The sequence below is a fragment of the Hypanus sabinus genome, unplaced genomic scaffold, assembly GCF_030144855.1.
Source record: "Hypanus sabinus isolate sHypSab1 unplaced genomic scaffold, sHypSab1.hap1 scaffold_849, whole genome shotgun sequence".
Lineage (NCBI taxonomy): Eukaryota > Metazoa > Chordata > Chondrichthyes > Myliobatiformes > Dasyatidae > Hypanus > Hypanus sabinus.
In genome coordinates, this window is record NW_026781702.1 from 166,257 (window position 1) to 189,993 (window position 23,737).

General features: G+C 47.9%; 1 protein-coding gene across 1 annotated transcript; it reads right to left on the reverse strand.

Moving 5' to 3' along the window:
* Positions 1-299: 299 nt before the first annotated feature.
* On the reverse strand, positions 300-22,690 carry LOC132390301 (uncharacterized). Its single transcript, XM_059962919.1, has 6 exons — positions 22,389-22,690; positions 5,916-6,029; positions 4,041-4,307; positions 2,027-2,169; positions 1,467-1,531; positions 300-489 (listed from the first exon to the last, which is right to left on the reverse strand). Exons 2-6 carry the CDS (start codon positions 6,022-6,024, stop codon positions 300-302), a joined length of 774 nt encoding a protein of 257 aa, XP_059818902.1. The 5' UTR covers positions 6,025-6,029; positions 22,389-22,690.
* Between the last annotated feature and the right edge of the window lie 1,047 nt (positions 22,691-23,737).

Below are 23,737 nucleotides of genomic sequence, written 5' to 3' on the forward strand. Positions count from 1 at the left end.
CCACAGGATTGAGGTGAGAGTGAGTGGAAAGGAGAAAGAGAGAGATCAGGGAGACGGAGGGTTTAGAGAGCACGGGGAGGGGAGAGAGATAGGTAGAGGGAGCGGGGAAGTGCGGCCCCGGGGGAATGGCGAGAAAGAAGGGGAGTGACGGCAAGGTTTGTTGGAGTCCGGGAGGGGTGGAATATGATGCCGACAAGAGGATTAGATGGAGTAGGAGGAAGGGGCAGAGTGGGTGGGAAGGTAATTTGAAAGGATTTAGGAGTGAGAGAGAAGGAGGAGGAATGGGGCAGTCACCTGAATCATGTCGCCTCCACTGGCTGTTGGCAGAGACCATGGATCTCTTCAGGAATATCCGCGAACAAAGGTGCCGACTTCTCGCAGATGAAACGCTGATCACTGTCACAAGGACTATCTCTCACGTAGGACTCGCAGTCTCTGCAGACGGACTGCCCCGGGGACTGATTGTACAGGAGGGCCAAGCCCACAGTCCTATCCAGGAGGGGTAAACAATTTCAACAGAGACAAAGCAGCTTCAGTAGAGAACCCGAGCCGAGACCGTCCCCAAGCTAATCCTATGAAATCGCTCTCTCCTAACAGCCTGTGTCAGTACCCAAACTCATCCCACTCCACCACTCTCTCCCCACGGTGCCGTGTTAGGACCCAGACAGAAACCATGGTCCCAATGTCTCCCCACAGCCCTGTGTCTCCCAAACTAATCCCACCGAACCGCTTCTTCACCACAGTCCACTGTCAGTCCCCATACGAATCGAACCGGCCCACCCTCTCTACCTTGATCTGCTTCAGTCCCGAAGAAACCCCACTGTTCCACCGTCTCACCACAGAGCTATGGCTGTCCCGAAATGAATCCCACTGTTCCACACTCTTCCCTCAGCCGGTCCCAGATTAATCCGTTTGCCCCACACTCTAGCCGGCGCTTCGTGTCTGTCTCCCAATACATCCCACTGCACCGCGCTCTTCCAATAGCTTCTGCACCGCCCCCTGTCGTATACCACCCTCTCTCCCACATCCTTTTCTCAGTTCGCAAACTAATCCCATTCACCCACTGTGTGCCCATCGCCCTGTATCGTCTCCAAACTCATCCAGTCGTCCCACTCTCGCCCTCAGATCTTTGTCATTCACCAAACTAATCCCACTGTTGCTCCCTCTCCTCATAGACCGGCGACTATCGCGAAAATAATCCCACTACACCGCGCTGTCCTCACCCACATGCGTCAGTACCAATAATAATCACGGTGCACTGAACTCTCCCCACTGTCCCCTGGCAGTTTCCGTAATATACATTGCCCGGTCCTTTGCTGACGGACACGTGTCGGGCCCAAAGTGTTCCCATTTAACCACACGCTCCCGACAACCTCGAACAGTCTAATCGGAAACTAATCCCATTTTCTCCCGTCAGGGCTATGTCAATGCCCGATTCTCACCCTACATATCAGTACAAATCTCACCCGTCTTCGCATTTTCCAATCCAGTATGCACGGGTTAGGTACAAAAGTTTGTGGGATACGAAGCTCTGGGAAATTAAATTTATTTTATTAATGCCAAGAATTGAAAACAATTTACGTAGCTTCTCTCTGTTGATTACGACAGGAATCCCTGAGTGTTTGATGGGAGTGTGCGGAGCAAGCTTCACTTTGTGTCTGATCCCGAGAATGTGTGATGGGACGGTGTGAAGGGGCATTTACTTTGTGTCTGACCTCGTGATTGTGGGATGGGATGGTGTGGTGGGAGATTCACTCTGTGTCTGACCCCGGGAGTGTGTGATGGGACGGTGTGAGGGAGATTCACTCTGTGTCTGACCCCGGGAGTGTGTGATGGGACAGTGCGGAGGGAGCTTCACTCTATGTCTGACCCCGAGTTGGGACGGTGTGGCGGGTGATTCACTTTAAGTCTGACCCAGGGATTGTATGATGGGAAGGTGTGGAGATAGCTTCAATCCGTGGCTGTCCCTGCGGGTATCTGATGATTCCTGTGTTACTGTGTGATGTCCCTGTGCTGTGACACATACCGCTTCATCTGTTGAATTGATTTCCAGCAGCCTTGAGTCACGCTTTGAACATTCTTGCATAGCTTTACAGAAAGTTGTTTCAAACGTGGATACGTAATAACGCCGATATTTATTTTTGATCCAGTCCTTAGAAACAATTTGCTCTGGAAATTATTAACAAGAAACAATGAGACACAGAGTGAATCTCCCTTCACACTTTCCCGGGGTGAAACACAGAGTAAATTTCACGCCACGCGGTCCCATCAGGCACAGCTCAGGTCAGGCACAGATTGAAAGTCCTCGGCCCTCACGCCGTCCCGTCGCACATTAACAAGGATCAGGCCCAGTGAAGCTCCCTCCAAACAATCCATATCACAGACCCGGAGTCAGGACACAGAGTGATGCTCTCCTCTCTCTCTCTCTCTCTCTCTCCCTTCAGCACCTTCTGATGACTGACGACCGGAAGAAGACATGGAGGGAAGCTCGTTCTCGCTCTCCCATCATACACGCGCAGAGTCAAAAACTGTGTACACCGTCCGCACCATCTCATCACACTCTCCCGGGATCAGATACAGTGTGAATCTCCCTCCACACCGTCCCATCACAGACTCCCGGGGTCAGACACAGAGTGAATCTCCCTCCACACCGTCCGCACCATCTCAGCACACTCTCCCGGGATCAGATACCGTGTGAATCTCCCTCCACACCGTCCCATCACACACTCCCGGGGTCAGGTACAGTGTGAATCTCCCTCCACTCCATCCCATCACACACTCCCGGGGTCAGATACAGAGTGAATCTCCCTCCACACTGTCCCATCACACACTCCCGGGGTCAGACACGCAATGAAAATACCTCGGCACCATCCGATCACAGGCACCTGGAGTCAGTTATAGAGTGAAGGTCCCTGCTGGCCATTGAACAACACAATTCCTGACAGGTCAAACACAAACTTGGATTCCACCCATAATGACCGGTCGCACGCTCTCGGGATCAGACGAAGAATGAAGCTCTTGTCTCACGGTCCCATCATACTCTCCCGGTTTCAGATAGATTGATGATCCTTCCACACTGTTCCATCATATATGACCGGGGTCAGTCTCAGACTGAGTTTTCACTCCACCACTCTATCACACACTCTTTGTGGCAAACATGGAGTGAAGCTCCCTGCACCCCCTCCCATCACACAGTCCTGCGGACAAAGAAAGTGTGAACCCCATTAAAGCCTCCCGTGATCAGATAGAAACTGAAACAGTCTCTGCACCATCCCGCCGCTAACTCCTGTGCTCAGACACAGTACGATGCTGCTTCTACCCGGTGACATCACACGACACAGGGATCAGGAAACGACAGCAGCTCCCTCCGCACCGTCCTGTCACACACCACTGGCATCAGACACGGAGCGGAACACCATCCTGGCACGCGTCACTGTTCCCGGTGTCAGGAAACATGAAACCCGCACCCCCACCCTGCTTCCCGTCACATCTTCTGATCTCACGCACACAGGGTCAGACACGGATACCCATTGTACACGCCGGGGGTGAGACACGTATTTAAGTTCGCTGCTCACCGTCCGATCACAAACTAACACGGCCAGACTCAGGATGAATCTCTGTCCACACGGTGCGATCACACAAACCAGGCGTCAGACATGGAGGGAAGCTCACGTCCACGTTGTCCCATCACACACTCACGGGGTCAGACACAGAGTGAATCCACCTCCACAACGTCCCATCACACTCTCCTGGATTCAGTGAGAGAGTGAAACTTCCTCCACGCAGCCCCATCACACTCACCGGGTCAAACACAGAGTGAATCACCCTCAATTACACCTCTTCACACACTCCCGTATTCAGAGATAGATTGAAACTTCCTCCACGCAGCACCGTCATACACTCACCGGGTCAAACACAGAGTGAATCACCCTCCATACCATCTCTTCACACACTCCCGATGTCAAGCACAGAGTGACGCTTCCTCTCTCCATGCCTGCCCGGTGATGAGGAGCGGGTGAAAGAGGGGGATGATGCCTCACCTCTTCTGCTGGTCAACAATTCACAGATTCGAGCCTTGGTTTCGTTGACAGATCTGTACTTCGTTTCCATCTCAGTGAACTGGTGACGGAGATCCCTGTGCCTTCGTTTAATATCGGACAGATCAGAGTTGAGCGCAGAGAGGTTCTTGAGACAGGTTCTCCCGGAGAGATTCAGGTGGGAATTCTCGGATATTGTGGATAGAAGGGTTAAGTTTAGCTCATGGTACTTTCGGTCGAAAGTGACCTTAGACTGACGAATCTGTAATTCTGAGAGAGATGATGAAGGATGTGTAGCGTTTACAGTGACACGTGAGTCAGCGTCACGATCCCGAACGGCTCACAGAGAGTGTTGTGTCAGTGTCACGGTGAAGGGTGAGCTGGTGGCACGGTGAGAGACTTCGGCGCAAACTTGATGGACGTGCCTGTGTCACGCTGAGGGTTATATCAATGTCCTAGTGAAGGTCTTCTTGTTGTTAAACTGGGGTCTGTGTCAGAATCGTGGTGATGATCGATTCCGTGTATCAGCGCGGCGCAGGTCCGATTTGCTGTGAGGGATGTGTTGGTGTCACTGTGATAGGAGTTTCTGTGCCCATGCGAGAGGTGTTCCGGGTCACAATGAAGTGTATCTCGATGTCACGGCGAGGGAAACGTCAGAGAGGGGGTCTGGCAGTGTCACGGTGGGTGGAGTATCTGTGTAATGTGTGGGTGCTGGTCTCATTGAGAGGAGTGTGTTTGTGTCACCGTGAGAGGCATGTCATGACCACGCTGTGTGGGATATTGTCACGCTGAGGTGTGTGTCGGTGTGATGAAGACGACTATGTCGGTGTCATTGAGAATTTAGGTGTCGGTATCACGGTAAGGGGTTTGCGTGTGTCAGGGTGAGGTGTGGGTAATTGTCTCAGTGCGCGGTGCATCGTGTTATGTTGCTGGGCGATACTGACTGGGTGAGGGGTGTTACAGTGACTTGTTAATCCTTGTCACGGTGCCGAGCTGGGCGGGTCACGTTGAGGAGCCTGTGGGTATCAGTGGTGTCTCAGTGTCCGCTGAAGGGCGTGTCGGTGTCACTGTGAGGTGTGTTTCGGAATTGCTTTGAGACAGGTTCTCTGGGAGAGATCCAGGTGGGAAATCTCACATATCTTGGATTCAAAGTTGGGTTTGACTCATGGAACTGTTTGTCGATATTGACGTTGGGTCCTGTTCATCTCCTGATTTTCCACGCAAAGAAGTTTGTAGTTTCGTTCAGAGGTTATCTGAGATGGTGAAGGATGTTTGGCGTTTATAGTGTGTCAGCGTCAAGATGCTGAGCGGGTCACGAACAGTGTCCTGTCGGTGTCACGGTGAAGGGTGCTGGTGGCACAGTGAGAGGCGTTGGCGCCACTGTGAGGTACGTGTCTGGGTCACGTTGCAGGGCATATCGGGGTACCAGCGAGGTTTTTGTTGGTATCACGATAGGGGCTGCATCAGTATCGCGGTGAAAGTTGATTCCCAGTCGGTGTTTCAGTGAGAGACGTGTATCTGTCACAGTGAAAGGTGTTTCTGGGTCCATGTAAGAGGTGTACCGGGTCACATCGCGGTGTGTCTGTCTGTCACGGTGAGAGATATGTCGGGGTCACAGTGCGAGGTTTGACGGTGCTGCAGTGAGATACTCGTCGGTGTCATAGTGTTTGGTGTATTGGTGTGACAGTGGAAAACAACTATCGGTGTCACGGTGAGAGGTTAGTCGTGGTCATGCGGAGAGACCCGTCAGTACCACAGTGAGAGGTGTGTTGATATCACCGTAAAGGGTGTTTTTGGAAAATGTTGGGAATGTGTCGCTGTTACAGTGGCCATTTTTAGTCTCTGCGGTTTGGTTGTTCCAAACGATGTGAAACTCACCATGAAGCCTCCAGAAGATACACGTGGTAATGAAGGCCGCTTTTAAAACGCAGATTAGCCATATGCTTGAGTCTGATCGCTGTCTTCTTGCGGGTCGTTCACTTTCCATGTCGTCTGTGGAAAAATCGTTATGTGTCTGTCAATCCATCGTCATATTCCCTGATCTACCCCACCCCTGCTCTTCCCAACATCTGAGTTCAAATGACTCACATTCCCTCAAGCAGAGCCGTGAGCGTAAATCACAGAGCAGAATATACCCTTCGTCCCAAATCCCTGCACATCCAAGTGCCTGTCAAAGAGCCAATCAAGTGTCAAAGAGCCAACTCGCCGCATCTCCCCCACCCTGCTTCAATTCTGACTCACAGAACCATGCTCATTGCCAGAGACCTGACCGGTGAGAATTTCCTCACTCCGAAACTTCCGTGAATCGCTGTTTTTTTTTAAATATACACTCGTCCACACGAGTGAGTGACATTTACCGGGCTTCTGATCTCTGGTTGGAGACACCAAAACTATATGTCATCTGACTTAAACACAGACGGAGGCTCACTCCATACAACCCTATTTATCCTCCCGGAGTCAGACACAGAGAGAGGCTCCCTCCACAACGATCCATGACACAATTCCCTGATCAGGAATGGAGTGCAGCTCTTTCCAAATTGTTCTATTACTCAGTCCCGGGGTCAGACAGAGAGAGAAGCTCACTCTTCCCCGTCCCAAAACACATTCCCGGGGTCAGAGAATAAATGAAGCTCCCTACACACTGTCTCACGTACATAACGCGAGTGAGACATCGAGTGAAACTCACTGCACTCAGTCGCATCACACACTGCCAGAGACCAGCTCAATCAACACCGTCTCATATCACGCACTTGGATTGAAATATTTTGTGAAGCTCCCTTTCCTGGGCTCAATCGAGGCACGCGCTACGGGAGAAAGAAACAGATAGAAGCCCCCTTCCTCCCATCTCACCAATCCCCATTCCTGCGGCTTCCCAGTCCTCTCGGATTTTGCGTCTCACTCGCAGATTGTGTGTGTGTGTGTGTGTGAACCGATGTGTCGTGCAATACAGAGGACGGGATGGGAGGGACACAGGTCCATAATTCGATCAAACTGGTGTCACAGGTAGACAGGGTGGTAAAGAAAGCTTTTGGCTCATTAGCCTTCATAAATCAATATTCTGAGTACAGGAACTGAGATATTACGTTAAATAGTCTGAGTCATTGGTAAGACTTAATTTGGAGTTGTGTGTGCAGATCTGGTCACCAAGCTGCAGGCAAGATGTCAATAAGGTTGAAAGAGTACAGGGAACATTTACAAGGATATCGCTGGTCTGGCGGATCTAAGTTAAAAGTAAAGATTGAATAGGTTCGGACTGTACTCTCTAGAATGTAGAGGTTTGAGAGGAGATTTGATAGAGGTGTGATAGATTTGACCCTGGGAGTGTGTGATGGGACAGTGTGGAGGGAGATTCACTCTGTGTCTGACCCCGGGAGTGTGTGATGGGACAGTCTGGAGGGAGATTCACTCTGTGTCTGACCCCGGGAGTGTGAGATGGGACAGAATGGAGGGAGATTCACTCTGGTTCTGACCCCGGGAGTGTGTGATGAGACAGTGTGGAGGGAGATTCACTCTGTGTCTGACCCCGGGAGTGTAGGATGGGACAGAGAGGAGTTAGATTCACTCTGGGTCTGACCCCGGGAGTGTGTGATGGGACGGTGTGGGCGGACCATGTCGATGTGTCTGACCCCCGATGTAAGTGATGTGATGTTGTGCAGGGTGCTTCTCTCTGGGGTGGATATATCACGCATAATTCTTCCTCTTTTGAATTTGTTTCAAGACGCTTTAAAACCGAGTTAGAATAATAGTGCTTCGCCTCACTGTCTGCTCTGGAAAATAGGACGAATGACCAGTGATTCTCTGTCCACACCGTCCATTGCATCCGCCGGTATTCAGACACAGAGTAGGAATCCTTTTACACCGGCCCTTCACACAATCCCGGTGCCAGTTGTAAAGTGGAGATGCCACCGAACCGTCCGATCAGACAGACTCCACACACAAAATGCTGGTGGAACAAAGCAGGCCAGGCAGCTTCTATAGGGAGACGCACTGTCAGCATTTCGGGCGAGACCCTTCGTGAGGACTAACTGAAAAGAAAGATAATAAGAAACGAGAAGAGTGCTTCTCCCTACAGTTGCTGCCTGGCTTGCTGTTACCCACCAGCATCTGCAAATTTCTACGTGTTTGATCATACAGACTCACCGGGTTAGAGACAGATTGAAGTCCCCCTTAACTGTACCATTACATAATCCTGTTGCCAGACAGACAGAGAAGTTCCGAACACAATCTCCCAAGACACATTCTCGGAATCAGACACAGAGACAATAAACCAAAACACAGCCACAGGACATACAAAATGCGTTCGACACTAAGTAAAGTTGCTTCCACACCGTCCCATCTCACACTCCCGGGGTCAGACTCGGAGTGAAGCTCACTCCACACCGTCCTCTGTACATTCCCGGATCAGGCACAGAGTGAACACCCTTCACAGCTACCCATCACAGGCTACCGTGGTTAGACACAGGCTGAAGCTTTCTCCACTCCGTCCGTCGCACACTTGCGGGGTCAAACACTGAATCAAGTTCCCAGTCCCAGCACACCCCGTCCCATGGGACCACAGAACCATAGAATACTACAGCACAGGACAGGCCTTTCATCACTCCATGTTGTGCTGACCCATATAATACTTAAAAAATACTAAATCCACACTACCCCATAAACCTCCATTTGTCTTTCATCCATGTGCATGTCCAAGACAGCTCTTACATACTACTATAGTCAAATGCTTTGCTTAAGTCCATGTGCACCACATCCACTGTCCTACCCTCATCAATTTCTTTTGTAACCTGTTCAAAACACTCAAATCAGGCTCGTGAGGCACGATCTTCCCTTCACAAAGCCGCGTTGACTATCCGTGAGTAGACTGTACTTCTCCATATCTTCGGAGATCCTATCCGTAACAATAGTTTCAAGCAGTTTGCCTGTCGCTGACGTAAGACTCACGGGTCTATGGTTCCCAGGTTTCTTCCTATTACCTTTTTTAAACAGGGGAAGTACATTTGCCATTCTCCTGTCCTCCGGCACATCCCCTGCAGCCAAAGAAGATTCAAAGATCATGGCTAATGCTCCTGTGATCTCTTCTCTCAATTCCCCCAATAACCTGGGGTGTATCAGATCCGGCCTCTGGCATTTAACAATCTTAATGTTTTTAAGAAGATCCAGAACTTCTTCTTCTCTAATCTCCACATTGTCCAGCACACAGGCCGGCTCTACGTCGACCTCATCCTGATCACGATCCTTTTCACTTGTCTTATCCAGCGATAAGACACAGAGTGAAACTCCCTCCACAGTGTCCCATCACACTCTCCCGGGGTCGGGCACAGTTTGAATCTCTCTACACACCATCCATCACACACTCCCGGGGTCAGACACAGAGTGAATCTTCCTCCATACCTTCCCATCACACACTCCTGGGTTCAGACACAGAGTGAATCTCCCTCCACACCTTCCCATCCCACACTCCCGGGTCAGAAACAGAGTAAATCTCTCTCCACAGCGTACCATCACACACACCCGGGGTTAGACACAGAGTGAATACCCCTCCCCACTGTCCCGTCACATAATCCTGGGTTCAGACACAGAGTGAATCTCCCTACACACCTTCCCATCCCACACTCCCGGGTCAGAAACAGAGTAAATCTCTCTCCACAGCGTACCATCACACACACCCGGGGTTAGACACAGAGTGAATACCCCTCCCCACTCTCCCATCACAGACCCCCGGGGTCAGACACAGAGTGAATCTCCCTCCACACCGTCCATTCACACACTCCCGGGGTCAGACACAGAGTGAATCTCCCTCCACACTCTCCCATCACAGACCCCCGGGGTCAGACACAGATTGAATCTCCTTCCACACCGTCCCTTCACACACTCCCGGGGTCAGACACAGAGTGAACCTCCCTCCACACCGCTCCATCACACAGTCCCGGGGTCTGACCCAGAATGAATCTCCCTCCACAGCATCCCATCACGCACTCCCAGGGTCAGACACACAGTGAATCTCTCTCAGCACCTTCCCATCACACACAGCCGGGGTCATACACAGAGTGAATCTCCCTCCGCAACGTCCCATCACACATTCCTGGGGTCAGACACAAAGTGTATCTCCTTCCATACGGTCTCATTACACACTCCAGTGGCCAGACACAGAGTGAATCTGCTGCCTCAAAGTCAAATAGAAAAAAACGGATTCAGAAACAGAGCTAATCCCCCTCTTGACACTCTCTCTCTCCTCTCACCAATCAGCTGCAGTTAAGCGTTCCTGTAGTCTGCAGCAGTGTGTCTGTCTCAGTGACAATAAGTGTGTGTGAGACCAGAGGTAGAACTAAGGAGTGAGGCGGAGCAGGGGGAGGCTGTGGAGGGGTGGTGAGTTTGCAGTCGCTGTGCGGAAGTGTTCTGAAGCCAAACGACCGGCCTGTACACACAGAGAGGTGGAGAAGCTCAGAACTGAGAGATCGATATCCGGTTTAAGTTAGGAGAAATAACACAAGCGGTGTGGAGCGACGTTGACCATGTGCTAACCCCTGGTGTGCGTGATTGGACGGTGTGAAGGGAGATTCACTTTGTGTCTGACCACGAAGTGTGTTTTGGGACGGTGTCGAAGAAGATTCACTCTGTGTCTGACCCCCGGAGTGTGTGATCGGACGGTGTAGACGGAGATTCACTCTGTATCTGACCCCAGGATTGTGTGATTGGACGGTATGGAGGGAGATTCACTTTGTGTCTGACTCCGGGAGTGTGTGATGGGACGGTGTGGAGGGAGATTCTCTCTTTGTCTGACCCCGGGAGTCTGTGATGGGACGGTGTGGACGGAGCTTTTCTTTGTGTCTGACTCCCGATATATTTGATCGGATGGAGTGTAGGGAATTTCACTCTGTAGTGGATATATCACGCATTCCTCATCCTGTTTTGAATTTATTCCATGACTATTTGAAACAGAGTTGGAACAACGTTGCTCAGCCCCATCTTTGCTCTGGAAAATAGAACCAATGAACAATGAATCTCTCCCTACACAGACCATTATATACGCCGGTAGTCAGGCACACAAATGGAGATCCTTTCACACCGGCCCATCACACATTCCCGGCGTCAGTTGTAAAGTGAAGATCCCTCCGAACCGCCCGATTACACAGACTCGCCGGGTGAGAGACAGAGTGAAACTCCATCTTCATTCTCCCTGCTGCCTGGGTCCGAGACATCTCAAATCCTTTGCAGTTTATTCTCGAGAGGGAGGGCAAGAATCCAGATGTTGTGGTCCATGTAGGGAACAACGACGTGCGTAGGATGAGTGAAAGGGTCCTGCGTAGTCAGTTCAGGGAGTTATTTGCGAAGCTGAAGAGCAGGACCTCCGGGGTAACAATCTCAGTATTACTACCTGTGCAACGTGCGAGTGAGACAAAGAGCGGAAAGATTATACAGACTAATACGTGGCTGAGAGAATGGTGCAGGTGGGAGGGCTTCACGTTTTTAGATAATTGGGCTTTGTTCCAAGGAAGGTGGGATCTGTTCCGACGGGACGGTTCACACAGGAACTGGAACGGTGCTAACGTTCTTGCAGGGAAGTTTGATAGTGTTTTTTTTTGGGGTTGGGGGGGGTTAATCTAATGCGGAGATACAGAATGTGATAACGAGATGAAGAATAAAGGACATGGCGGGACTACACGGTTCCGGAATATTAAGTGTGTAGTAGAGAAAGGTGAGGCGGAACAAGTGATAAGGAGGACACATGTACAGACTGATGGTCTGACGGAACATGGAGTTAAATGTGCAGAAAGAATAAGTAAATTTAGGAAGGACAACAATATTCTAGGGGGCGTATAGCCCGATGGGAGTTCGGGGAGCTGTGTTAAGCACAATAGGCAGCGATTTAAACAGTGCGAGGAGAAATGGGCTACAAAATCTATATCTGAATGTACGAAGTGTCAGAAATAAGGCGGATGAGCTTGAAGGTCAGGTGCGAATGGGTAACTATGATGTTGTTGGGATAATGGAGAAATGGCTGCAGGGAGATCAGACCTGGGAAATGAATGTGCAAGGATATATGTGCTATCGTAGGGACAGAAATGTGGGTAGAGGGGGTGGGGTGGCCCTGTTGATGAGGAATGAGATTCAGTCCTTTGCAAGGGGGGGACATAGGGTCAGGAGAAGTAGAGCGTGTGGATAGAACTGAGGAACAGTAAGGGCAAAAGTATCCAAATGGGTGTTGTCTACAGGCCACCGGACAGTAGCATGGATATTGGGTGCAAGCTGAATAGGGAGTTAACATTGACATGTGACAAAGGTAATGTCGCAGTAGTTATGGGGGATTTCAACATGCAGGTGAACTGGGAGAATCAGGTTGGTGCTGGACCACAGGATAGGGAGTTTGCTGATTGCCTAAGGGATGCATTCTTGGAACAGCTTGTACGAGATCCGGCCAGGGACAAGACTATTCTGGATTTAGTGTTATGTGATGAACAGGATTTGATAAGTGATCTTGCAGTAAAGGAGCCATTAGGAGGTAGTGATCATAATATGATAAGCTTTTATCTGCAATTTGAGAATGACAAGGGCAGATCGGAGGTGTCAGTGTTGTAGTTGAACAGGGGAAACTATGGAGCCATGAGGGAGGAGCTGGCCAAAGTTGACTGGACGGATAGCCTAGCAGAAAAGACAAAGGAACTGCAATGACAGGTATTCTTGGGAATAATGCTCAAGGTGCAAAATCAGTTCATCCCCCAGAGAAGGAAGGATTCAAAGGGGTGAAAGGGGCCTCAGTGGTTGACAAAGGAAGTCAGAGACTGCATAGCATTATTAAAAAGGAAATATGACAGAGTTAAGGTGAGTGGGAGGGCAGATGATTTGGAAATTTTTAAGGAACAGCAGAACTTAACTAAAAAGACAATACGGGGAGAAAAAATGAGGTACGAACGCAAGATAGCCCGGAATATAAAGAAAGATAGCAAAAGCTTTGTTAGGTATGTGAAGAGAAAGAAAATAGTTAAGAACAATGTTGGGCCCTTGAAGAATGTATTCGGTGAAATTGTTATGGGAAACAGAGAAATGGCAGAATAATTTAATGAGTACTTTAGATCTGTTTTCACTAAGGAATACACAAGAAATCTCCCTTATATATGGATGGGCCAAGGACATAGGGTAACAGAGGAAATGAAACAGATTGACATTTCTGAAGGAAACGGTGATAAGACGACTGATGGGACAGAAGGCTGACAAATCCCCAGGTCCAGATGGTCTGCACCCTAGGGTACTAAAGGAGGTGGCTCTGGACATTGCGGATGCATTGTTAATCATTTTCCAATGTTCCATAGATTCAGGATCAGTTCCTGAGGATTGTAGAATGGCTAATGTTATCCCTCTTTTTAAGAAAGGAGGGAGGGAGAAAACAGAGAACTATCGACCTGTCAGCCTGACATCGGTGGTGGGAAACATGCTCGAGTCCATTATTAAGGATGAAATAGTGGCATATTTACCAAGGGTAAATCCTGCTTGACTAATCTGTTGGAGATTTTCGAGGATGTAACCAGGAAGATAGACGGGGGAGATCCAGTAGATGTAGTGTACCTCGATTTCAGAAGGCATTTGTTAAGGTCCCACATAGAAGATTGGTGGGTAAAATCAAACCTCAGGGCATCGCGGGGAAGGCATTGAGATGGATAGAAAACTGGTTGACAAATAGAAAGCAAAGGGTAGCGGTGAATGGGTGTTTCTCGGAATGGCAGCTGGTGACTAGTGGGGTGCCACAGGGCTCGGTATTGGGAACACAGCTGTTTAGCATTTACGTTAACGATTTGGATGAAGGGGTAGAAAATAACATCAGCAAATTTGCTGATGATACTAAGCTGGGTGGCAGTGTGACATTTGATGAGGATGTTTGGAGAATTCAGTGTGACTTGGATAGGCTGGGTGAGTGGGCAGATACTTGGCAGATAGCGTTTAATGTAAATAAGTGTGAGGTTATCCATTTTGGGAGTAAGAACAGGAAGACAGATTATTATCTGAACGGTATAGAGTTGGGCAAGGGAATAATACAAAGAGATTTCGGAGTCCTTGTTCATCAGTCACTCAAGGTGAATGAGCAAGTGCAGCAGGCAGTGAAGTAGGCTAATGGATTGTTGGCCTTTATTACAAAGGGAATTGAGTGCAAGAGCAAGGAAATACTCTTGCATTTGTACAGAGCCCTGGTGAGACCAAACCTGGAGTATTGTGTACAGTTTTGTTCTCCAGGGTTAAGGAAGGACATCCTGGCTGTAGAGGAAGTGCAGCGTAGATTCACGAGGTTAATTCCTGGGATGTCTGGACTGTCTTACGCAGAGAGGTTAGAGAGACTGGGCTTGTACACGCTGGAATTAAGGAGATTGAGAGGGGATCTGATTGAAACATATAAGATGGTTAAGGGATTGGACAAGATAGAGGCAGGAAATATGTTCCAGATGCTGGGTGAGTCCAGTACCAGAGGACATGGTTTGAGAATAAGGAGTAGGTCATTTAGGACAGAGATAAGGAAAAACTTCTTCTCCCAGACTGTTGTGGGTGTCTGGAATGCACTGCCTCGGAAGGTCGTGGAGGCCAATTCTCTGGATGCTTTCAAGGAGCTGGATGGGTATCTTATGGATAGGGGAATCAAGAAATATGGGGACAAGGCAGGAACCGTGTATTGATAGGAATTGATCAGCCATGATCTCAAAATGGCGGTGCAGTTTCGATGGGCCGAATGGTCTATTTCTGCACCTATTGTCTATTGTCTGTTGTCTAAAATCTTTACATAAGAAAGTTAATACACATTTTAAGGATTTGGTCTAATTTTTATATGGAGGGAACTTTTCCCACAACAGAAGGGATTATCCTCATTATTCTGCTAACCATTCTGTATGTAGAAGAATAGACAATTCCATAACATTTGGAAAAGACAAAGACAAAATAAACACCTGTGGATTTGGGACCATAGATGTAAGTGACCATGCACCTCTATATTTATCTTTTGAGTATGACCTACAACTAAAGAATACTATTTGTAAACTAAATTCAGCTCTACTGAATGATCTCTATTTTAAGGAACAAATTAAAAAATAAATTGGTCTTTTCTTAGAATTCAGTGATAATGGATAGGTTTAAACTCCCATTCTATGGGATTCTCTGAAGGCTCTTTTAAGAGGGAAAATTATAGCGATATTTTCATATAAGAAAAAAAAGGATTAAACTATTAGAGAAATTGCAAAGTGTGCTGAAGGAGCAAGAAAAAAACACAACGTGAATTTGGCACAGGATACATTAGAGGAAATTGAAAAAAATATATATATTAATAGTTTGGCTACGCAAGAAATCAAGAAAAGAATAATGTTCCTGAACCAGTGACGTTATGAAAATGGATCTAATTCTATGAAAGTACTAGCGGGGAAACATAATAAAAGGATATTAGAAAATCCAAACCATAGTATTAGGGATTCATGAACAAAATTGATTAAAAACAATCGAAGTGAAATTCAAGAAGCTTTTGAACTGCTTTACGAAACTCTATAAGTTCCAAGGGGAAGGATAACTCAAATTGACACCTTTCTGGCTTCTCTGGAGTTAACCACTTTAAGCGAAGAACAAAATAGAACAATAACTGATGACATAACTGAAGTTGAATTAAAAGCTGCAATTAGTAGGCTTAAATTAGCCAAGTCACCAGGATCAGATGGGTATACGGCAGAGTGGGACAAAGTATTTGAAAATGAGTTATTTCCCGCCTTACTCCCCACACTGAACTGGGCTCTAAAAAGGCACAGATGCCACCCATTTGGAAGGAAGCGATAATCTCAGCTATACCGGAAGGATAAAATGGAATGCGGGTCATTTACATTAATATCCGTTCTTAATGGAGATCGTAGATTATTTATCTACATCATGACCAAACGATTAGAAGAGTTTCTACCCATACTGACACATGACGATCAGACAGGTTTTTTCAACAGCGCTAGACACCAGACAATATACGAAGGACATTTCACATTATGGATCATATACAAAAACACTGAAATCGAATCAATAGTGATAATCGTGGACGCTGAAAACGCATTTGATTCGCTTAATTGGAATTTTCTTTAGGGAGTTTTGTATAGATTTGGTTTCAATGACACAATTATTAAAACTATCCAGGCACTATATGACAACCCTACTGCGAGGATTAAAATCAAACGATATTTATCAAATAGTCTTACCATAGAAAGGGCTACAAGGCAGGGTTGTGCATGGTCACCGCAAAGCTTCACATTATATCTGGAACCATTAGCTCAATACATCAGACAAAATGAAGATATCAGGGGAATTACTATTAGAGGAAAAGAGTAGAAATTGGCTTGTTACGTGGATGACATCTTGATCTATCTCGGGCACCCAACATACTCTTTATTTAAATTGATGGAATACTTTGAACAATGTGGTCAATTATCCGGATGCAAGATCAACATAGATTAAAAAAATCAATTGCTTTCGTAAAATATAGCACAGCAGGAGAAATTGAAATTAAATATCCAAACAGAGTCGTTCGAATATTTGGCATCATTATGCCAAAAGTTCTGGCAAAATTATCCGAATGCAATTATCAGTCTATATATATACATATATAACAATTAAGGAAGATATAACAAGATGGAAGCGATTTAGATCTTTAGTCTCAGTTCAAGGATTGAATCTTTTAAAGTTATATACTGCCCAGACAAGTATATCTCTTTCAGAGCCTACCAATAGAGATTAATCAAAATCAATTAAATGAATGGAACAAAATGTTGTCAAGCTATATTTTGCAAGGTAGAACGACTAAAGTTCGTCTCAAAAAGGTATAGAGTTCGTAGTGAAATGGGGGGATGGGGCCTACATTCTCTAAGAGATAATTATTTTGCAGCACAGTTGAGAGTTGTGATATGTTGTCGAAACCCATCATATTATTCTAAATGGAAAGAACATTCAGGAGGGGATACTTCCATTTCCATACAGGCAATGTTGCCTGATAACAACAAAAGCGGAGGGAGCTTCACTGCGTTTCTGACCCCGGGAGTGTGCGTTGGGACGCTGTGGAGAGAGCATCATTCTGAGTCTGACCACGGCAGTGTATGATGGGACGTGGTGCTGTGAGCTCCACTCTGTATCTGAAACCAGGACTGCATGATCTATCCCTAAAAGGGATAGACAGGGAGTGAAAGGGGAGGAAGGGTGGCATTACCAGTCAGGGATACTATTACAGGTGCAGATAGTGTGGATAATGTAGCAGGGTCCTCTTTTGAGACAGTTTGGGTAGAAGTCAGGAACATGAAGGAAGCGTTTACTCTACAGGGAGTATTCTATAGGCCTGGAAGCGGCAGAGATACCGAGGAACAGATTTTGAGGCAGATTTTGAAAAGGTGCAAAAATAACAGGGTTATTATCATGGGGCACTTTATCTTCCCTAATATTATTTGGCACTTGATTAGTTTCGAAGGTTTAGATGGGGCAGAGTCTGTTAAATGTTTCCAGGATGGATTCCTGTCACAGCATGTTAACAGGCCGACGAGGGTGAATGCCGTACTAGATCTTGTATTAGGTAACGAACCGGGTCAGGTTACAGATCTGTCAGTGGGTGAGCATCTGGGGGACAGTGATCACCGATCCATGGCCTTTCGCATTATCATGGAAAAGGATAGAATCAGAGAGGACAGGAATGTATTTTAATTGGGCAAGGGCAAATTATGAGGCCACAAGGCTGGAACGCGGATACGAATGGGGATGATGGTTTCGCAAGGAAATGTTCTATGGGCATGTGGTCGATGTTTAAGGATCTTTGGCAGGATGTTAGGGATAAATTTGTCCCTGTGAGGAAAATAAAGAATGGTAAGCTAAAGGACCAATGGGTGACAGGTGAAGTTGAAAATCGAGCCAGGTGGAAGAAGGCAACATACATGAGGTTTAGGAAACAAGGATCAGACGGGTCTGTAGAGGAATATAAGGTAGCAAGAAAGGAGATAAAGAAGGGGCTGAGAAGGCCTTGGCGAGTAGGGTCTAGGAAAACATCAAGGCATTCTTCAATTATGTGAAGAACAAAAGGATGACAGGAGTAAAGGTACGACCGATAATAGATAAAAGCGGGAAGATGTGCCTGGAGGCCGAGAAACTGAGAGAAGTCCTCAATGAATACTCCTCTTCGGAATTCCCTAATGAGAGGGAAATTGATGACGGTGAGGACAATCTGAGTAAGTTTGATGTTCTGGAGCATGTTGATATTAAGGGAGAGGAGGTGTTGGAGTTTATAAAATAAATTAGGACAGATATGTCCCCGTGGCCTGACAGCATATTCTACAGGCAGCTTCACGAGGCGAGGGAAGAGATTTTTGAGCCTCTCGCTAGGATTTCTATGTCCTTGTTGTCCACAGTAATGGTACCGGGCGATTGGAGGGAGGCGAATGTTGTCCCGTTCTTCAATAAGGGTGGTAGGGATAGTCCGGGTAATTATAAACCAGTGAGCCTTTCGTCTGTGGTGAGAAAGCTGTTGGAAAAGATTCTTAGAGAAAGGATCTATGGGTATTTAGAGAATCATGGTCTGATCAGGGACGGTCAACATGGCTTTGTGAAGGGCAGATCGTGCCTACCAAGCCCGATAGAGTTCTTTGAGGAGATGACCAGGCATATAGATGAAGGTAGTGCAGTGGATGTGATCAAAATGGATTTTAGTAAGGCTTTTGACAAGGTTCCAGATGGTAGGCTTATTCAGAAAGTCAGAAGGCACAGGATCCATGGAAGTTTGACCAGGTGGATTTAGAATTGGCTTGCATGTAGAAGGCAGAGGGTTGGGGTGGTGGGAGTACTTTCAGATTGGAGTGTTCTGACTAGTAGTGTCCCACAAGGATCTGTTCTCGGACCTCTACTTTTTGTGATTCTTATTAACGACCTGGATGTGGGGGTAGAAGGGTGGGTTGTTAAGTTTGCAGACAACACAAAGGTTGGTGGTGTTGTATATAGTGTAGAGGATTGTCGCAGACCGAAGAGAGTCACTGATGCAGAAGTTGGCTGAGATCCGGCAGATGGAGTTCAAACCGGAGAAGCGTGAGGTGGTACACTTTTGGAAGGTCAAACTCCAAAGTAATTGGGAGGGTACTTGGTAGTGTAGAGGAGAAGAGGGATCTGGGGGTACATGCTCGCAGATCCCTGAAAGTTTACTCTCAGGTTGATAAGGTAGTTAAGAAAGCTTATGGGGTGTTAGCTTTCATAAGTCGAGGGATAGAGTTTAAGGGACACGATGTAATGAAGTAGCTCTATAAAACTCTGGTTAAGCCACACTTGGAGCATTGTAAAAACACAAAATGCTGGCAGAACTTCGGAGGCCAGACAGCATCTATGGGAGGAAGTAGTAACGACGTTTCGTGCTGAAACCATGATGAAGGGTTTCGTTCCGAAACATCGTCACTACCTCCTCCCATAGATGCTGTCTGGCCTGTTGAGTTCTGCCAGCATTTTTGTGTTTTTATTGATTTCAAGCATCTGCAGATTCACTCGTGTTGCCTTTGGAGTACTGTGTCCAATTCTGGTCGCCTCACTATAGGAATGATGTGGAAGCATTGGAAAGGGTACAAAGGGGATGTACCAGGATGCTTCCAGGTTTAGAGAGAAGGCATTATGATTAGAGATTAAGGGAGCTAGGGCTTTACTCTTTGGAGAAAAGGAGGATGAGAGGAGACATGATAGAAGTGTACCAGGTATGAAGAGGAATAGACAGAGTGGATAGCCAGCGCCTCTTCCCCCGGGCACCACCGCTAAGTACAAGAGGACGTGTCTTTAAGGTAACGGGAGGGAAGTTCAAGGGCGATATTAAAGGGATGTTTTTCACTCAGAGAGTGCTTGGTGCGGGGAATGCACTGCCTGAGTCAGTGAGTTACTAGTTAAGTGTAAATACTGCTAGACGCGTATATGGATGGATTTAAGGTGGGTGGTTATATGTGATGCAGGGTTTGACGGGAAGCACAACATTATTGGCAGAAGGGAATGTAATGTGCTGAACTATTCTATGTTCTCGGTTCTATGATGGTTCTCTGTCTCACCCCGGGAGACGGTGGTGTGAGCTGATCCTGAGATTGTGTAATCGGAAAGTGCGGAGGGAACTTCCCTATGTTTGAACCCGGGAGACTGTGTTGGGAGAGTGTGGACGCAAAATCATTCTCTGCCCATACCCGGGAGGGTGTGATGGAACAGCGTGCAGGTAGCTTCTCACTGTGTGTGATCCCGGGAGTGTGTGATCGGACGATGTGGAGAAAGATTCACTATGTGTCTCACACTGGAAGAGTGTGATTGGACGGTGTGGAAGGAGATTCACTCTGTGTCTGACCTCGAGAGTGGTTGATGGAACATTGAGGAGGAAGATTCACTCTGTGCTTGACCCAGACACAGAGCGAATCTCCTTCCACATCGTCCCATCAAACATTCCCGGGGTCAGACTCAGAGTGAATCTCTCTCCACATCGTCCAATAACACACTCCCGGGGTCAGACACAGAGTGAATCTCCCTCCACAGCGGCCCTTCAGCGTCCCATCGCAGAACTACCCCCTTAGCTACTATCCTACCGCCCCATTTCCTTTAATGTACCCCATTACTTACTGTGCAGGATGTAACTAATCACTACTGTCCAGTGGGCGGCGGCTTTCCCTGGAAAACTACAGACGGCCCGGTCACACTTCAGTCCAGTAACGTTCAATGTGAGCGGGTGATAGTTGGAAGAGGGAAAGTGGGGCAGAGCGGGAAGGGAGACAAAATGAGAAGGCTTAGTGAGGAGGGCAGTGAGATAGAAAGGCAGAGCAGAGAGTGGAAATGGAGGAAAAAAGAGAGATCTGGAGAGAGAAGCGAATTTGAATCGGGTAGAGGCATTCATGGGAGCGAAATAGAAGGATAGAGAGGAGAGAGTGACGGTCGCAGAGAGAGAAAGGAATAGACAGAAGTGATGGAGTGTTTCTGTGAGAACTGCTGAAGTTCCGTCTGTTGGGCTGACGTCACTGCTATTTTTATTTTTCCTGTCTGTATGCCGGCCCAGTCAGTGTAGCCGCACGCTTTCAATACTTCTCTGAAATGCTGACAACCCCCAGCTTTTGTTCCAATTGGTGAAGAGAGTCAAACCTCAGACACCGGGGTGGTTTCCTGTAAACTTCAATGTCTAAATGTCACGTTTATTTTTCAGCACTCTCTAAAAATGGCAATCTGTTGTACGGACGTCCTCTCGGAGGGAGGGGGCTCGCTTACTTCGGAGGGAGTTACGGGTTGACGCGGACTTTTCCAGAGCACAGAGGGTCTGAAGCCCCGGTGATAAGCAGAGCAATGGGAGTAATGACTCTCAAACCAGGGTATTCGTTGTAAAATCTCCCACAACAAAGGCTCTGAAAGTGTGAAAATATATCCGTCCGTCTTTGCCTACCTGTTCACTTGTCATCCCTCACCCTCTCCCCTCTTCCATTCCTTTCTCTCTCCTTTCTTCCCTTCCTGTGTAACTCCAAATTCCATCTTCCTTCAACATCAATCGCCCCTTAGCCCCTCCCTAACCGTGTCTCTCTATCTCTGATTCTCTCCTGCTTTCGCCAGTCAACTCGCCCTCACTTTTCTTACTCTCTCCCCTAACTTCTCCACAGGAATACCACCTATCTCTCCCTACTTCCCCCCTTTCTCACCCCAGTATTCCACGTCTCACTTTGCAAAGACGTATCCTTCCCCTCACTCCAGACTGCATGTGATTCTCCACGACTCTTACACCCTCAATCTCCCTCTTCCTCAGTACTTCCTCCCCCTGCTGTCTGTCCCTCCCTTTATCAGCTGCTCATCTGGTGATTTTTTGTCTCGCTGAGCTCAGAGAAGCAGAGGGATCTTTCGACAGGATGGACGACAGTGAGACTTACTTGAAAATGCAGCGCGTAAAACCGGACTCACTGTATCCATCGAGAAGTGTGAGCGGTAGTGAGGGAGGGAGGAGGCATCAATCTCTTTCCTGCCCCGTTATGTCTGATGTGACGGGGTAGAGGGAGATTCACTCTGTGTCTCACCTCGGGAGAGTATGATGGAACGGTGAGTAGGGAGATTCACTCTGTGTCTGACCCCGGGGGTGTGTGACGGGACGGTGTGGAGGGAGGTTCATTCAGAGTCTGACCCTGAGAGTGTGTGATGGGAGACTCCCTCCATACCGTCCATTACACACTCCCGGGGTCAGACACAGAGAGAATCTCCCTCCACACCGTCCCATCACACAATCCCGGGGTCAGGCACAAAGTTAATCTCCCTCCTCACCGTCCCATCAGCGTCCCATCGCTTAACTACCCCCTAAGCTACTATCCTACCGCCCCATTTCCTTTAATATACCCCTTTACTTACTGTGCAGGATGTATCTAATCACCACTGCCTAGTGGGCGGCGGCTTTCCCTGAAAAACGATAGGCGGCCCGGTCACACTTCAGTCCGGTAACGTTCACTGTGAGCGGGTGATAGTGGGAAGAGGGAAAGTAGGGTAGAGAGGGAAGGGAGACAAAATGAGAAGGCTTAGTGAGGAGAGCAGCGAGACAGAAAGGCAGATTAGAGAGTGGAAATAGAGGAAAAAAGAGTAAGCTGGAGAGAGAAGCGAAATTGAATCGGGTAGAGGCATTCTTGGGAGCGAAATAGGAAGATAGTGAGGAGAGAGTGACGGACGCAGAGTGAGAAAGTCGTAGTCAGAAGTGATGGACTGTTTCTGTGAAAACTGCTGAAGTTCCGTCTGCTGGGTTGGCGTCGCTGCTATTTTTATTTTTGCTGTCTGTATGCCGGCCCAGTCAGTGTAGCCGCACGCTTTCAATACTTCTCTGAAAAACTGACAACACCCAACTTATGTTCCAATGAGTGAAGAGAGTCAAACCTCAGACACCGTGCTGGTTTCCTGTGAACTTCAGTATCTAAATGTCAGGTATCTTTTTTCTACACTGTTTAAAAATGTCAGTCAATTGTTCAGACGTCCTCTCGGAGGGAGGGGGCTCGCTTACTTCGTCGGCTGTTTCGGGTTGTCCCGGTGCCGTGGTTTCCAGAGTACAGAGGGTCTGAGGCCCCGGCGATAAGCTGAGCAATGGGAGTAATGACGCACAAACCAGGAATCAGCTGGAGGTCGGGGTTGGGGTGGGGTATTCGTTGTAAACCTCTCAGACAATAAAGGCTCTGAATGTGTGAAAATATATCCGTCCGTCTTTGCTCGTCATCCCTCACCCTTCCCCCACTTCCATTCCTTTCTCACTCCTCTCTTCCCTTGCTATGTACCTCCAAATTCCATATTCCTTCAACCTCAATCGCCCCTTCCCTGCATCCCTCTCTTCTTAGCCCCTCCCTGACTGTCTCTCTCTCTCTCTGTCTTTCTCCTGCTTTCCCCAGTCAGCTCGCCCTCCCTGTTCTCGCTCTCTCCCCTAATTTCTCCACAGGAATACTCCTATCTCTCCCTAATTCCCCCCTTTCTCACCCCAGTATTCCAGTCTCACTTTGCCAAGCCCTACCCTTCCCCTCACTCCAGCCTGCATGTGATTCTCCACGCTCTCACTCTCTCCCCTAATTTCTCCACAGGAATACCCCCTATCTCTCCCCACTTCCCCCCTTTCTCACCCCAGTATTCCAGTCTCACTTTGCCAAGCCCTACCCTTCCCCTCGCTCCAGCCTGCATGTGATTCTCCACGCTCTCACTCTCTCCCCTAATTTCTCCACAGGAATACC

Coding starts and splice junctions, on each gene's coding strand:
- LOC132390301 (XM_059962919.1), bottom strand. CDS start 6,024: ATGGAAAGTGAACGACCCGCAAGAAGACAGCGATCAGACTCAAGCATA. Junction 4,308..5,915: donor TATCTTCTGGAGGCTTCATG/GTGAGTTTCACA, acceptor CATCTCTCTCAG/AATTACAGATTCGTCAGTCT. Junction 2,170..4,040: donor ATTGTTGACCAGCAGAAGAG/GTGAGGCATCAT, acceptor AATAATTTCCAG/AGCAAATTGTTTCTAAGGAC.